Source organism: Convolutriloba macropyga, chromosome 5, assembly GCF_964194025.1.
Source record: "Convolutriloba macropyga chromosome 5, txConMacr16.3, whole genome shotgun sequence".
In the NCBI taxonomy this organism is placed as follows: domain Eukaryota; kingdom Metazoa; phylum Xenacoelomorpha; order Acoela; family Convolutidae; genus Convolutriloba; species Convolutriloba macropyga.
Window position 1 is genome coordinate 22771452 of NC_134472.1, and position 17755 is coordinate 22789206.

Sequence of the window (17755 nt, forward strand, 5' to 3'; positions counted from 1 at the left end):
AAGTAAATAAAAGTCAATTTAAAAGTGAGGAAGTCATTTTTGAGAGTGAGGTAAGTCAAGTGTGACCAAAAATTTAATCACGCGCATGAACAAAAAAACTCGCTCCACTAAGAGCGAAAAATGACGTCACACATGCAATTCAGTTGAAATTGCATGAACGAATGAACAAAAAGTGGCTGTGATGTCATATGGTCGTAACAAAAATCATGACGACGAAATAAAAAAAAACCAAGAGAAGGCCAATAATAGCCCCAGCTATCGCTGTGCGGCTTTTAAAAATATCAGTACAAAACCTGACCTACAATTCAGAGAGCTCTCGTTGACTTAATAAAAACACTAGGCGTAAACCTGACTAGGAATGGGCTTGGAAAAACGTTTACACAAAAATCCGATCAAAATAAAAAAAAAAACAAAAAAATATCGCCGCAAGTAAAATATTAATCACTAGCGAGAAAGCAATATTTTGTTCAAACGCCTCGTTTTGTTCTACTTCATAATGAAAATTTGAAAAAGTCAAGCCGCAAAAGCGCTCGCTTTTTGGCTTTACTTCCTTGTTCGGCGAAATAACCACTTCAATTTGACTTAAAATTGTCAAAAGGTGTAAATAGATAGATCTTAAAAACATATCGGGAAGACTTCCGGAGACGCATTACTACAATCTACTAGAAAAATAGGACAAAACAATAAAAAGTGATTTTAGGTCGAAAAACAATAGAAAAATTAGCCAAAAACTAAATTGAAATAAAAACTTAAATCTTCATAAAAATAGATGAAAATAAGAACGATTCATTTTCTCAATCAATTGAGCACAGTAGGTTGCAAAAACAAAACTATGCGCGCCATAAAATGCTCCGAGACTTCTCTAAAAAATTAACAGTAGAGAGAGTTATAAATCGCTAAAATGGTCCAAAACATGTAAAAAAATAAAACATTCAAATTATCTTGAGACTGGTCACAATTGTAAAAAAGCTTGAAGATTGTTGCTTAAACCTATTTTTTTAACAAACAACTTGAGCCATAAAGATAGGAAAATTGCTTAAGGAACACGCATGCGGACAAAACTTTTCGCTGAAAAAATAGAGAAATTTTTCTAACCTCAATTTCCCGCTCTCTCTCTCTCTCTCTCTCTCTCTCTCTCTCTCTCTCTCTCTCTCTCTCTCTCTCGAAAGTAGCGTTATGAACAAAAAAATTTCTTTCCGCTCCACTCTCGAATTTCATTCAACACTAAAGCCGCTCCAAAATTTTTCGCTCGTTGCATTTGCTGCCACAAAATTCACAAAATAAAAAATTCATAATATTGATAAACATAGTCGGCAGATTGTTTAAAGCTTGTTAAAATTCTTGTTAAAAGCTGTTTAAAATTAATAAAGCTTGTTAAAATTCATTCCACAGAAGCCTCTTATTAGAGTCCTTAACTGCACATAGGAGATCCTTTGACCTTAAAAAAAATCAAATTAAACTTAAAGTGCAAAAGTCATTTTATTGAGTGAGGTAAGTCACGTATGATCAAAATCTAATCACGCAAATATCCTAAAAATTTTTGCAAAAGCGAGTGAGAAATGACGTCACGCGCGCAAAGACCGTTAGTGAGAGGAAGAAGTATTTCAGAAAATTTGACTTTTTCAGCTTTGCTGTGTGAACAAATGTAAAACGAAAAAAGAGCGTCAGACGACGAAACAAAAAAACATAGCAGGACAAGTCCTGACGTACAATTCAAAGAATTTTCATTGACTTAACAAACAACTAGACCTAGAACGGACAATGAGTGAATTGGGAAAACCATTTCTAAAAAATCAGATGAAAAAAAAACAGAAAATCAATGTCAAAATGCTGCTAGGGAGAACAAAAAACCACCAGTGAGATATGTAATTTTGATTCTAACAAAAAACTAGGTCCAGAATGAGCTGTGAATGGATTGGGAAAACTATTCAGAAAAAAATTCGATCTAAAAAATCGAAAAAACAGTAAAAATCAGTGTGAAATTGCCGCATGTGAACAAAAAATCACTACCGAGAAACCAAATTTTTGTTCAAACACCGTTTTCTCACTCTACTTTAAAATTAGAGCGAAAAAATTCACGCCGCAAAACCACTCGTTTTTTCGCTCCACTTCCTGTTTCTGCGTGACCAAAATCACCACTCCAATTTGACTTCAAAAATCATGAAAATGTGTGAACAGATCTTTAAAAAACCATAGCCGGAAGAATTCCGGAAACAACTCGAGTGAAATGCCACTTAAATACCATCTAACTACTCATCAGAAAAAACCTGTCTCAACAAATTTAGGATTATTTTGAAACAAAAAACCATAATACAAAAAGTTTAAAAAAATAAAATCTATTAAAATATGATAAAAAATCTGATCAAATTTTGTCATAACTTGAGATCACGAAATAACTATCTCTGTCAAAATTACTTCATCAACACAACTAATACCTACTAAAACCACTCATGAGAAATTTTTTAAAATACTTGAAGCCAAATCATGAAAAAATTAGCTCTTACAAACAACTTTGACCAAAATATTGGGAAAAGTTAAAAAATTTTTTAATATTACAAAAGCAAATAAATTCAAAGAAAAATTCTTTTCAGCCAATAGGATATCCATATACTCGCAAGACAATAGGCAAGCCAAAATAGGCTAAGAAGATTGTCTAAAGACCAGAAAAAAACGAAAAACTGCAAAAAATTAAGAAAAATAGTCCCAATTTTCGCCATTTTTCGTCATATTTCTCCAGAAAAAAAAGCCCTTTATCCATAAAACTGTAGCCAATTGTAAACTATAAATTACTCAAGTAATAGGGGTCTTTTCAATGCCCATTAGAGGCAGTAAAACAAAACAAAAATTAAAAAAAAATCGCAAAAATTAGCCCAAAAATCAGCAAAATACATGAAAAACCACCGAATTAGCATAAAGTTCATATAAATTTGCAGAAACCTTCAAACCACTACCAACCCAAGCTAAAAACTTTTAAAAAATTATAACCAAACCTCTGAACCAAAAAAACAAAAAAAAATGCTTTAAAATGCCGCACGTGAACAAAAAATTTCGCTCGCTTACAGAATTTTTTTTCACATCTCAATTTCTCGCTCTCTAGAAAACAGCGATATGAACCAAAAACCACTCTCTTTTCGCTGCGCTCTTCATTTTGTTCAGCAACAAAATCACTCCAAATTTTTTCACGTGTTTCATTTCCCGCTTCAAAATTCACTCCAATAAAATTGATAAAAAAAGGACTTCTCCAATACTCCTCTTCGAGTCGTAAAAAAAAGACAGAGCCCCAATACAATTCAAATTCTTTGAATTGTAAAAAATCAAAAGCACCGCAATATAGCTACGCTCAGCTTACAGCTTCGCAGCTATAAAAAAGACTTCTCCAATAATCCTCTTCAAGTTCAAGTCGTAAAAAGACAGCGCCCCCAATACTATTCAAAAATTTTGAATGCTAAAAAGATAGGGCCGCTATAATATCCAGCTGAGAAGATGAAAGGCGGCTATTAAAAAACTATCAGCCGAAAAAAAGGTAGTACCAAAAATTGCATAAAGACCAGCAGAATAATTAGAACTGCTACAAACTTCGTTTGAGAGCCATTAAAACCCAAACTTCGTCAAAGCTAGACTTGAAGCTCCATCAAGAACTGCCGAATTATTCCACGCATGATTGCCTCTGATGAAGATAATGGCGAGACGCAAAAAGTATTAACGCAACACAATGAACGTTTTTGAAATCAGAGAAAAGTACTAATTAGAAGTTAATTAATTTGAACACGACGAAATACTCAAGAATTAAAGACATAGGCTTCAAAAATAAAAATGTAAAAGAAGAGCAAGCAACCAAAATAAATAGTCCAATTTAATGAAAACTAATTGAGTACACAATGAGTTCAGACACTTTACAAAATCAGGTGCAATAGATAATATTAAAGTTATCTCACTCTCTGCTAAACAGAGAGAAGGTATTATTGTTTGAATAACATCATCATGTCGAACATTCTTGAGGAGAAAGGACGACGTCATGAGTTATACGTGGATGTGGCAGAGGGTGGAGTGGGTTGGTGGATTCGGAAGGAGATGAGCTCCTGTTCCCTCCTCCTGGCAATGAAACACTCTGTCTCATAGTCCAATTCCACAATGTTGTCCTCTTCTATGTCCACGCCTCTCACCTAGACACGGCAAAATTGACAATGGTGTCACACAATTCTTTCATGCAATGCAGTTTTTGCACTGCATTTTACTGCATTTTACGTACAAGCTGCAAGCAGATTTTGTTGTTTGCTACTTCCTCTACGGTGTTTCTCATGGTCTTTAAAATACTTCAATTTTGTTGGCGTAGCTGTTCAGTCTGTTCACACACACAGAGAAATAACACAACTAAACTAGTATAGAATTTGACTGAGGTGGTCAGTAAAAATCAAGAACAGTCAGAAGCTTGTATCTTTCATCGAAGGTACGGAACTACATCACTGTAATAAAAATCCACTTGCATTCAGGGCTAGTTCTCTGCAGTGCCAAATTCTATAAAACCAGATTCTAGAGAACCAGAAATCCTTTACACATTGCAATTTCTAAAACCTGCGTTCTCTGCTACAGACACTTCAAAAATATGACTTCATCTCGAAACTACTCGAAATTGCAATGATGGATCTAATGATGTTATCCTCATTATTTTAAAAGCAATTAAAAGCAAATTAAGAGAACAAAACATAACCGACTAACTTCGGGCGAATTGCTCTCAAACGAACGGTTGGCTTCGTCAGTAGCTAGCCACATTTTAGTGAGGCTAGCTTTAGCCTAATCGAAGGGTTGTTGTGAGGTGAGCGCACGGGGGGGGGGGGGGGGGCTGATGGGGGGCAACGGGGGGGGGGGGGGGGTTCGGGCAACGGTTGGAGGGGGGTCTTTGGCTGCACGGGCCCTTACGGCCCGAACGATGTGCACGGGTAAGGATTGGGGGTGAAGGGGGGGTCAACTTCTAAGAACCGCCATTCACACCATAAGTATAAGTCTCCAAAACAGTTCGAACCGAATATTTGTAGAATAGCGAGCTGAAAGGCTCTTCTAAGAGCACTTAATGCCCGCTGTGCGCTACCTGTTTATCCCGTCTTCGAGGATGAAAATTCAAATGCGACAGACGAAAAATAGGTCAAGCATTTAAAAAAGACCAACAGTACTAATACAATTGTTACAAATTTCGTTTGAGAACAATTTAAGAGAGAGAGAGAGAGAGAGAGAGAGAGAGAGAGAGAGAGAGAGGGGGGGGAGAGTTAATTTATCCTCGCTTGTAAAGTATAAAAATTTATCCTAGCTATAAATACAGAATAGCATAAATTTTGAAAAAAAAACAAAATTTGAAATTGGATAGCACGAACGTATATTAATCTAGAAGCCAGGAAAGGACACGAAACGAGGTCGTTCGACCTACTTAACAGCGTGCCCAGACTGAACTTTTTTTTTAAAAATTATCTTAAACAATGTGATTCAAAGCATTACACAAAACTAAAATAGTAACTGTGAAGAATTCACTACTCTTTCTATTAGTCTTCTACGGCATATTAGTGCTTAACCAAGCGAACATCAAGACTTCGCCAAATAGGAAAAAAAGAGAAAGTTCTTGATAAAAAGACGCAAATTGAAGAAACCCTTAAACAACATCTTTAGAGTTTAGAAAATTCAATTTTCGACGGCAAATAACAACAATTTTTGCCTATATTCTCGTAATTTTGTAAAGGAAGCGTCTGAAAATACAGGGTTCTGGAAAATTAGCAGAAAAAAAAACACTTTTCGAATAAGTTTCTAAGTTCCAAGAAAATAGAATTCCTTTAAATTTTGATAGAACATTGATATTTGTCTATAGGTTGAGCTCCCGATAGAGTGAGAAAAGAGCCTTTGAACTTTCAAAACAATAAACAATGTTGACACCCAACGATATATCGACTTTTGCTCCAATTTATATCTGCAAAACAGCTTTTTTTAAAAATATGTTTTGCTCGTTTCGTTGGCAAAATATGTCTTTCAAACTGAAACATTGTTTAGAGAGTCTTCAGCATGGAAACTATTTATCGATTTTCAAACAAACTTTAGCAACTCATATATATGTAATTCAAAGGTAAAAAATTCAGAATTTTTGCACAGAATAGATCTTTGCTTTGATCGAAACGATTCCTAAAGGCCATTAACTTTCAGTAGCTGATGAATTGGAGCTAATGACAGAACTAGAGCATCCATACACCAAAATACCATATTGTATATAGAACATGACTCTTGTAATAATCTATTAACTGGTACAAACTGGGGCAAAGATTTTTAACTTCGCTATTATACAACAATGCCTACTAAGTCTTGCTTTGACAAGACCTAGATGAAAAAAAAAACAAAAACTTTGAATCAATTATTATGCCTAGATGTTTACATGATGCTTGCAAAGTCAAGTTTGATGGCTCTTGAATTGTTGTATATTTCCACTATCCGGAACTCGTAACCTTGATTTTCTATGGTCGCAAATAAGGACTCCTCAATCAAGAAATTCAGTTCTCTTGAATAGAGCAGTAAGCTCTTAGTCGAATCACAAATTTCATTCACGAACTTTTAAAGCTACAATTTGGTAGCCAGTTACCAGTAGTGATTTTGGATCGTCATTTTCAGGTAGACAAGTTTCAGTCAGGCAAAGAATGTCAGGTAGTGACTCAAGTCTGTGTGCAGGTGCTTCCAGGTCATCTGTATGCCTTTTTAGAGAGCGAACGTTTAAATTCAGAACAGTAAGTCAACAAGAATTTGAAGTTTTAGATTTAGGTGAAGTCACTGCACAAGGAGGTGGGAAAAATATTGCTAAAAGGATGGTTGGAAACATTTAACATATTCTAAAAAAATGTACATCAGGTTCCTGGCTGCTTCAAGCAATTCAAACACTCCATACACTCTTTTATCTGCAATAAAAATCGTGCCCTCGCTTGTCCAGACATACTCAACCCTCGGATCTCTTTTCATCATTGCCAGAAACTTGCTCTAGCAGGTGATGTCTTCAAAGATTTTCACATTATTTCCAACTTCCGACTACTTTTTTGTTTCTGAGCATCTGCGTTTAAATAACTTGTATAGCAAAGCCGGAAATATAACGCGTCGTTCACCCAATTTCCCGCCTGGGAGTCTATGTGCAGTCGAGATGTCCTTTTCATTGACTTCCACTGCTATTGATGCTGCAACTTGAGTAACTTCTCTGATGGTCACGAAATCTTTCTCTGGTACGTTTCGGTTACCAGTATGCTCTGAATATTACTGAACGCCACTGATACGAATGTTGTCCCTTCTTGTAAAATTTTCAACAGTTTCTTCTTGGGACATTGCTGCAACATTGCAGCGTTCTTCTTGATAGTACAGGTTGTCCTCAATATGTTTGATAATCTCGTCTTTCATTCCTTCCTTGACTTCTTCTAAGGCTTGCTTCACTGCACTCGGAATAGCTACTTTAATTTCCGTTCGATCTTGTGAGATAATTTGTCTAACACAAGCAGGAATTATGCTGTTTATACGGCTTTCGAGCATTTTGTCAATCTTGGATAAAACCAAACCTTCATCGAAAGTATCAATCAGGTTTGACCCGCTTCGCGTCCTGTTTGTTCATAAGGGGGGGGGGTTGATCCAGAAATATCAAGCTGGGCAGATCATTGGCCTCTGTCTTTTCTCATTTGGCATCTCTGAAACTATTCACAACAATTAGGCTAGGAGATAACAGACAGAATGTGATCATAAAAACAATTCGAATCTATTCTGTTTTGCCCCCCCGTTACAAATTATTTGTTGTTATATAGCACGTTGCTATTTAAAAAATAGCACGTGGGCCAGGGGGGTGGGCGTAAAAGATATAAGCCCACAAAGCGGGGGTGAAACAGAATGGATCCAACAATTGAATTCCCAGAGCGCATATTTGGTCAAAACCATATATAGCTTAATCAAAAGGTCGCGCGCAGCAGACACATTTATTCATGAGATGTTAATTTCTAATCGTTACCCAGCATGCCAAACATTTGACCTTAGAATAAGTGATCTTAACTACTTGAAAAACATAGCTGGCAGATTGCCAGAAAATAGCCGCAATAGCTTCGTAGATCTGCAGTCTAAAAAAACAGCAAAAAAGACAGACCAAAAACATTCGTCTTTTCATTGAAGGCTGATATGTTATATTTTGATTAAAAATCTGTATACGTTTTGCTGCCTCTATTAGCTGCTCTCAATAAACCTTCATTTAGAGTCACACACATTCACTTGACCTTATCTCTTTGAATTGCAGTAAATAAAAGTCAATTTCAAAGTGAGGAGGTCATTTTTGAGAGTGAGGTAAGTCAAATGTAACCAAAAATTTAATCACGCGAATGAACAAAAGAACTCGCTCCACTAAGAACGAAGAATGACGTCACGCACGCAATTCAGTTGAAATTTTATGAACGATCAAACAAAAAGCAGATTTGAAGTGGTTGTGCCGTCATATGGTCGTAAACATAGCCGGCAGATTGCCGGAATAGCAGCGAAAGAACAGACCTGCGTGCCATATAATAGAGGTAGAAACAGATACAGATCTAAATTGAAAAATCGACGCCGCTTAAAAAACTAGGCTAAAAAACGTTCAGCGATAAATTAATAAAGCTTGTTAAAATTGATTCCGCAGAAGCCTCTTACTGCACATATGAGTTCCTTTGACCTTAAACAAACTCAAATTAAACTTAAGTTTTAAAGTGCAAAAGTCATTTTATTGAGTGAGGTAAGTCACGTATGATCAAAATCTAATCACTCAAATAACCTAAAAACTTTCGCTAAAGCGAGTGAGAAATGACGTCACGCGCGCAAATGCCGTTAGTGAGAGGAAGAAGTCATTCAGAAACTTTGACCTTTACAGCTTTGCTGTGTGAACAAATGTAAAACGAAAAAAGAGCGTCAGACGACGAAACAAAAAAAAACATAGCAGGACAAGTCCTGACGTACAATTCAAAGAATTTTCATTGACTAAAAAAACTAGACCTAAAACGGACTATGAATGGATTCGAAAAACCATTTAGAAAAAATCCGATCAAAAAATCGAAAAAACAGTAACAATCAATGTGAAATTGCCGCATGTGAACAAAAAAACCACTACCGATAAAGCGAATTTTTGTTCAAACACCGTATTCTCACTCTACCTTAAAAATAGAGCGAAAAAATTTCACGCCGCAAAACCACTCGCTTTTTCGCTCCATTTCCTGTTTCGGCGTGACCAAAATCACTACTCCAATTTGACTTCAAAAATCATGAAAATGTGTGAACATATCTTAAAAAAAAGACAGCGCCCCAATACAATTCAAATTCTTTGAATTGTAAAAAACCAAGAGCACCTCAATATAGCTACGCTCAGCTTACAGCTTCGCAGTTATAACAAAAATCTTGACGACGAAATTAAAAAACCAAGAGAAGGCCAATAATAGCCCCAGCTATCGCTGTGCGGCTATTAATGAATAAGTAATCTCAACTTTTAAGTAAACGTCATACAAATCAACATATCAGACGTTATGTTAGCATATAATAAACATGACGCAGTCACTTACCTGTGAGAGGAGAGGGAATTCTCCATAATGAAGCAGCTCGTGTCTGAAGAGAGACCACCTGTGATCGAACACTTCATCACACACTAGACACCTGAACACTTTCTCACCCGCGTGCACTCTCCTCTCGTGTTTTATCAACTGACTCTGCTCCCCAAATTCCTGCCCACATGCCAGACATCTAAAACAAAGATTTGTTTCACTGAAACGAGGAGGGAACAAGAACTCAAAGATTTCTGAATATAAATTGGTTTAGATTCAATTTTTTTTGTAGTAATTTACCATTGACTTACTATTTGGTTATTCCCCGTATATTGGCAAATACTATGACAGTATGTTGGAAGTTTTGGTATTACTGAGGTATCTCAATTACTTTCGAAATTTGAGAAAACATCATTAGCGAGATACCATCAAGAACCTTGTTCAACCTCAAAAATTAACCTCAACTTAGTAAAGATATATAATATCCTATCACCAATCCCCGAACGCCATTCACTCACCACAAGATTATTATAGGCAACGTTGAGAACGCCCCATAATTATTTCCCTGGGTCCTAATCAATTTATCCCGTTTCAAATAACTGAACGCAACTTATAAAGCAGACTCCCAATACATTGCAGCAATTCGTTGATAGTCGAAATGGTCCTTAAAAGATTTTTTTACCCTGCAAGACATAAGATGATAAATTAGGTGTGCATTATTCTGGTCTTTTCTCCATTAGATCAGAGTTTGTGACCTAGTTTAAATTTAATAAAGGATAGCAGGTGTATTCGTTAGGTGACTGTGATGAAGTCACTGAGAAAATTTGTCATTAATCGAGAACCGCGAAGCGGTTCGAGATATTTGCCAGTTTCGAAGTGACTTTAGCAGAGTCAGGCAACCATTTTGAAACACGCGTTAAAAATGCGTGTTCAGTCAAAAACACTCTACTCGCAAAAGCTATTACCACTTTTGATTGCAAAAAAATTATAACTTTCGGGCCCTCTACCCCCATCCAATTAGTGCTTATAGTTACACCCACATACTGTAATTGCACTCTCGTGCCAGCAAGCTGATCGCTATCTTGGAGGTTAGGTCTTGGTGATTTGGTGAACCGAATAGATCCTCTTATTGCCTTAAAACAGTAAAATCACTTCTGCAGAAATAAAGTCCTTTTGTGTTCGTGATGAAACTCTTTTAATGAACCATTCTTGACTTCTAAATCATTTTTGGGATCTTTTCCGTTTGTGCCCCTCCCCCAAGCATATGGGTGCATATTAATTGCAACCCTCAGACGCATGTGTCATATTTGCAAATAATATCTTACCATATAATAGCACATGCTCTGTAACTGGGGGAGCATAACGTACTTGTGGGGCACAAAAACGGAAGAGATCACATTTCTGGTATTTGTATATATTGCATTTTATCCAATTGCCTTGGTTTCTTTTTTTCAAATTTAAAAGGGTTAATTTTCCTCAACAAAAGACGGCAGACGAGTATACAACACTCACAGAAACGACGTGTGAAAAACATTAATGGTTGGAAAATCTGTGAAGATTGTTTGAAGTGAAAAAAAATCGGATCCTGAAATTTATGGATCGACGTTTTCATTTAGTGAGGTTGTATGTAACAACGGATCTTTTATCTTTGTGCCCCCATCTTAGTGGATGCACATTATCAGAACGCCCCAGACGAACGTGCGATAATTTTACAAAGATTTAACATGTAATGGCACATGCTCTGTAACTGAGGGGAGCATAACGTACTGGGAGGGGGTCACAACGGAAAACGTCCATAACAACTGTACATTTGATTTAAATGAAAATCGCGTTTTTAAATATTTGAGTACTTTAAGATCTGGCAGTGTATACAGGAAAATCTGGCATTCAAGAATCTGGCACTAGTAAGATCCGGCTTTCTATAACTTGCACATGCGTGTTTCAAATTACTCTTCTGCTGTAGTTGCTTACGACTCAATTCCTTATCAGAGAAGCACAGTGAGAGCTCAAATTCCCAAATAAAAAGACAAATACGCACAAGGATCTGTAAAACTTAAAATATATTCCAGTAAATTTAAGGGCAACGTTCAACAAAAAATGAGCGAAAACTTTGAATTTGTATTTAAAAAATTCGATTTTAACTTCTTATTTGGAACTCAATCCAAAAAACGATCCTCGTAGAGACGTGAAAAGAAACGACGAATACTGAAGGTAGCTTAATTTAAGCTTACAGCCTCGCAGCTATAAGCATACCCGGCATATTGTCAGAAAAAAGCCACCGTTGATTCCCATAACCAAAATTGGGATTGAAAGAAGAGAAAAAACCAGGAATATGAACTTTAGTAAAATTTTTAGGTACGAACTATTTTGATGTTATTTTTTACATACTCCTTTACGTAGTGAGACCACACCGGGGCTAGTATCAAAACCAGTAAGCATTAAAGATGGTAACTACGAACAAAGTTTGAGTACCGGGCGTCTAGGATCGGGCTTTAACCCATTTCTATTTCTGATTTCAAATTTTTGATACTGACTCTGTTCATTTTGAATTGCTTTGCTGATCAACTGCTGTCTAAAAACACTATTAGCAGAATGAGAGAAGAGTGAAAAAAGCTTAGAAGTCGAAAAGCCTAGAAGTCGAAAAGACAATCTTGTCAACAGCAAAATGTTGAACAAGCTGTGAACTAAAGTAAGGTGAAAAAATTTTATTTGAAGAAGTAAAAAAACATAGCAGGACAAGTCCTGACGTCCAGTTGAAAGAGTTCTCATTGACTAAACACAAAACTAGACCTAAAACGGACTATGAGTGAATTGGGAAAACCATTTCTAAAAGATCAAAAAAAATTTAAAAAAAAAACAGAAAATCAATGTCAAAATGCCGCATGTGAACAAAAACCACTAGCGAGAGATAGAAATTTGGTTCAAACATAAAACTAGGCCTAGAATGAACTACGAATGGATTGGTAAAACCATTTAGAAATATATATCATCCGATCCAACAAATCGAAAAAGCGTTAAAAATCGAAGTGAAATTGTCGCATGTGAACAAAAAATCACTAGCGAGAAAGCAAATTTTTGTTCAAACACCGTTTTCTCACTCTACCTTAAAATTAGAGTGAAAAAATTTCACGCCCCAAAACCACTCGAGTTTTCGCTGCCCTTCCTGCTTCGGCATGACCAAAATCACTACTCCAATTTGACTTCAAAAATCATAAAAATTTGTGAACAGATCTTAAATAAACATAGCCTGAAGAATTCCGGTAACCATTCGAAGTGAAAATCCACTTAAACGCCATCCAACTACTCATCAAACAAAACGTGCCTTCACTAATTTATGACTAGTTTTGAAACAAAACCATGAAACAAAAAAGTAAAGACAATAAAAACAAATCTGTTAGAATATGATAAAAAATCTGATCACATTTTGTTATAAATTGAGATCCCGAAAAAACTATCTCTGCAAAATAACTTCATTAAAACAACTAGTACTTACTAAAACCACTTACGTAAACTTTGAAAAAATACTTTAGGCTAAATTATCAAAAGAAAGCTCTTAAAAACAACTTTCACTGAAAAACTGGAAAAAGTTATCAATTTTTTTTAAAATTTCAAAAGCATATATGTCCAAAAAGAATACCCATCAGCCAATAGGGTATCCAGTTGCTCCCAAAACAATAGGCAAGTCATAATAGGCTAAGAAACTTAGCTAAAAACAAAAAAACGAAAAACTGCAAAAAAAATAAGAAAAATAGTTCCAATTGAAAAACTGTAACCAATTGATACCAAAAATTTGCTCAATTAGAAGGGGTTCTTCAATACCCATTTGAGCCAGTAAAACAAAATAATCGTCAAAAAAACGCAAAAATTAGCCCGGAAATCATCAAAATTCTAAAAACCTCCGTATTATCATAAAATTCACATGAATTTCCAAAAACTTGCAAAGCACTACCGAAACCAGCCTAAAATTAAAACAAAATCATAACCCAACCTCTTAACCAAAATAAATGAAAAAAAACTGCATTAAAATGCCGCACGTGAACAAAAAAATTTCGCTCGCTTAGAGAAAATTTTTTCACACATCAATTTCTCGCTCTCTCAAAAACAGCGGAATGAACAAAAACCACTCTCTTTTCGCTCCTCTCTTCACTTTTGTTCAGCACCAAAATCACTTCAAATTTTTTCACGCGTTTCATTTCCCGCTTCAAAAATCACTCCAATAAAATTGATTAAAAAAAGACTTCTCCAATACTCCTCTTCGAGTCGTAAAAAAGACAGCGCCCAAATACAATTAAAATTCTTTGAATTGTAAAAATTCTTTGAATTGTAAACATAGGAGCGCTATAATAGCCGGCTGAGAAACTGTGGCGGCTATTAATAAACAGCAAAGTGAAATGCTACCTCAAAGGAATGCCTGTATGCACTGATGTGTGGTCATTTCTGGCCTGTGCTTTGGTGAACTTGCGCGTGCATATCTGGCACTCGTACATTTTATTGTTGGCGTGCATGTCCAGGTGACTTTTGAGGAGAGACAATTGATGGAACCTGATGCCGCATATCTCGCACTGGTAAGGCTTTTCATCATAATGCGTGCGTCTGTGCCTGGCCAAATAGTCAGACTTGTCAAATTTCTGAGTGCATACAGAACATGTGAGACTGTAGCTGCCCTTTTGCTTCACTGATCCACTGGTACTGCTGTGAATAGCTTTCGAGTGTTGCTTCAGTTGTTCTACACTGCTGAATGTGTCATTGCACTGTTTGCATTGGAACGGCTTCTCGCCCGTGTGAATCCTCTCATGATCATCCACCTTTTTTCTCGAGGAGAAACTTTTCGGACAATACCTGGGAAAAAATTACTGATCCTTTACCATTTATGGTCAGAGATTGAACAAAATGTGTATGCTCAAAAAAAAAAGAAGTACGAAAGGCTTTCAAAAAAATTTGAATGATTATATATATATATATATGTCTGACCTTTTGCTTAAAAATTTGATTTAATTGTCCAAAAAATCGATCACATAAGTAAATCAATAAAGCCAGTTGTCATTAAATTTGACCATACGTATGTACCTAAAAAAATAATTCTCTTAACAGAAGAAAATAGTTCACTATTATATTTGCAGCCTTTTATTTTTGAATACATTTTTGTAATAAAATTTATGTACCTGCAGAAGATTGGCTCTCTGTGAACTAATGCGAAGTGTTTGCGAGCCAAAGTTACACTTTCGAACACTTTGCCACAAAGTCTGCATTCGGATGGTCCAGAGTTAGCCGGACGGGACTTCCTAGCACTGGTCAGTTTCATCATCTCCTTGTGTCTGGACTTGCAATGCTGAGTCAGGTCAGATATGCGACTGAAGGATTCCCCACACGCTCTGCAACTGTACTCCTCTCCAATTGCGTGTTCCTTCTCGTGTAGCTTTTTGTCCTTTCTAGTGTAGGTCATTTTTCCACATATTTTGCACTGGAACTCCTCGTGTGAGTCGAGATGTTTGTTAAGGTTGACTTTGGACAGGAACCCCCGGTCACATTGTTCACATCTGAAGGGAGCTTCATCAGTGTGAATCATTTCGTGTCTAATTCTCTGATGTTCGTATGCAAACTTCTTAGTGCACACAGAACACTTGAACGGTTTCTCCCCAGCGTGAACTTGTTTTCTATGTTTGTCAAGTTCCTTTTTATTAGCAAATATCTCCATACAGATCTCACATTGGTTGTTCTTGTGTGATGTTCTCTTGTGCAATAACAGTTTCGTTGGGTTTGAAAATCCCTTCTTACACATGTCGCATTTGAACTTGGAGTGCTTCCCTTTCTTAACAAAGCCAGCTCTACCCTTTTGTTGAGGCTGTTCTTTAGAGGGAGAAATATCCTCATCTGAACCTTCGTCAAGAACTGATTCCTCCACTGGCTTGTTCTTTCTCCCTGTGAACAACACAGATTATATAAAAGGAAACTCAGTGGCATAAAGGAAAACTACCCAAATAAATTTTATTGGCAGTAGCATTTATAATAGATGAACTAGCACGCGCGCAAACACATCACAAGAAAAATTTTTTAACGGAATAGAAGGCTTAAAAGAAATTCGGATTTCTGTTTCGTGCCAACTCCGGCTCGAACCCATATGCCCCTCGTTTACCAGGCATAGGATTTAACGCCCACGCTACCCTATGTAGCAGAAACCTCTTAAGCCACATTTTTGGCTTTGCTGAGTTTCATGTTTAAGGAGCGCTAAAACATCTGCAGATAACGAGCTTATACATGAAGATGGGAGCAAGAAGGAAACACAATAGTGGATGAAAAACAACATTCACCATTTTGGAGCCAAAAACAAGCCATTTTTGGCACCGACTCGGGCTCGAACCCGCACCTCCCGCTTACGCTACCGATGCGTGTTGCATTTGTCTACTCCTATTTGAAAAAGCAAAATTTTGGTCAATGGCTTTAATGGCTCGCCTGCTTTAAAAAACTTAACGAGCGCAAAATATAAGCAGAATAGGAGCCAAAATAAGACAAAAGCGATAGATTGGAAAGAAAGAAAAGACAAAAACGAAAAAAATGAAACAAAAGGAACGAAACAAAAAGAAAACCAACTTCTCAATGTTGCGGTCCAGGAAACTGTTCTTCTTTTTCCGCCTTCAATTAGATTCGAGCTCCTGCCCGCCCTTGACAGTTAGTGGTCTTATCCTCTCCACTGACGATGCCAATTGCTTACTGCTATTGACCTTTCTAATGAGCAAATTTTTGGTTAGTGGCTAATTGGAATGCTTGTTTTTGCTATGCGGCATACTTTACGCGTGTGAAAAATGATCAAATTAGGAGGTTAAATATGGCCATATAGCTCGTCTTAATGTTTAAGATGAGCTAGGGCTACATGTTTAAGGGCCATTAAAACATGTGAGGATTGGAGCTCAAACATTGTGGTACAGCATTCGAGTTAGAATTAAAATATAGATTACATTTTTTCATCCCCTAAACACACAAAGGGACATAAGCCGACTCGCGTCGCAATCATTGCTCTCGAACACCAGGCGGGATGTTGTTGATTAGAAATTCTAGTGTCTACAAAAGGGAGATTACCTGACACAAATTCGAACCCTCCACCCTCAGATTAGCAGTCCTCCATCTTACCAACTGCACTGTAACCATTACAAACCACCCGTTCTCAATATCACTTTTATTTTATCAATAAACATATATCAGATTGAGAGAATTTGAGATCACATAAAAATCAAACATTAAAGAGTGAAAAACTTATTTGAAAGATCAGAGTATTCTAAAATAGCGCAGAATCTGTAGAGCTAAATTTAACATAGTTTACAATAAATACTTCAAACTTCGTTCTGGAGCAATTGAAAAACACGTAGTACCCAGGACAGAAAATCGTCCCTCTGGGCAAACATTCTTTCAAGCCCTCATAGCCTCGTGGTAAATGCACCTGACTAACAGTCGTTCTCCCAGAATCGGTTCTCACCCATCTACTTTGAGCCTTTTAGGTCATTGACCTCTCTCAATAGTTTCCGTTTTCGCTTAACCATGCTGCTCAAAGCGGCGCTAAAACTTGCTCTTCGAAAGGCACCTTAAATATGCAAAAAAGGTCCTATTTAAGAGCTCAACGCTTAATATATAGCATTACCATTTTTCATCCCCCAAAAACACCCACAGGAACATAAATCGACTCGCGTCGCAAGAATTGCCTTCGAAGACCAGGGGGATGGTGTTGATTAGAAATTTTCATGTCTACAAAAAGGAAGGTACCCGACACGGTTTACAAACCTCCACCCTCATAATAGCGGCCCTCCATCTTACAGACTGCGATGTAACCACTACAAACCAACGTTTCACACAATCATTTTTTATTTTATCATGACAGGAATATCAGATTGAGAGTATTTGAGATCATACAAAAATCAAACATTAAAGCGTGAATAATTTGGTTGAAAGCTACGAAAGTTCTTGAAAAGCGCAAAATCTGCGAAGCTATAACTTTGCAAAAAACGTTAACAATAATAAGTACTTCAAACTTCGTTTGAGAGTATTTAAAAAACACGTAGTACCCGGGACAGTAAATCCTACTTCTGGGCAGGCATTCTGTCATAGCCTCGTGGTAACTGCACTTTAATAACAACATTTTTTGTCCCAGGTTCGGTTTTCACCCATCTACTTTGAGCCTTTTAGGCTATTGACCTCTCTCGGTATGTTTGCTTAAGCATGCT

The 17755-nt window shown here is 36.7% G+C and overlaps 2 protein-coding genes across 3 annotated transcripts in view; one reads left to right on the forward strand and one right to left on the reverse strand.

The window, feature by feature from the left end:
• The window catches only part of LOC142339250 (dolichyl-diphosphooligosaccharide--protein glycosyltransferase subunit DAD1-like), a 277073-nt gene that overhangs the window by 145404 nt on the left and 113914 nt on the right, over positions 1 to 17755 (forward strand). The gene's annotated exons all lie outside the window — the stretch shown is intronic.
• The window catches only part of LOC142340312 (uncharacterized), a 48270-nt gene that overhangs the window by 16474 nt on the left and 14041 nt on the right, over positions 1 to 17755 (reverse strand). Inside the window, exons 4-7 of the mRNA XM_075390887.1 lie at positions 14708 to 15464; positions 13944 to 14384; positions 9567 to 9744; positions 4015 to 4163 (exon numbers count right to left, since the gene is read on the reverse strand). Of these exons, the coding sequence (XP_075247002.1) occupies positions 4015 to 4163; positions 9567 to 9744; positions 13944 to 14384; positions 14708 to 15464 (1525 nt within the window). The remainder of the gene's footprint in view (positions 1 to 4014; positions 4164 to 9566; positions 9745 to 13943; positions 14385 to 14707; positions 15465 to 17755) is intronic.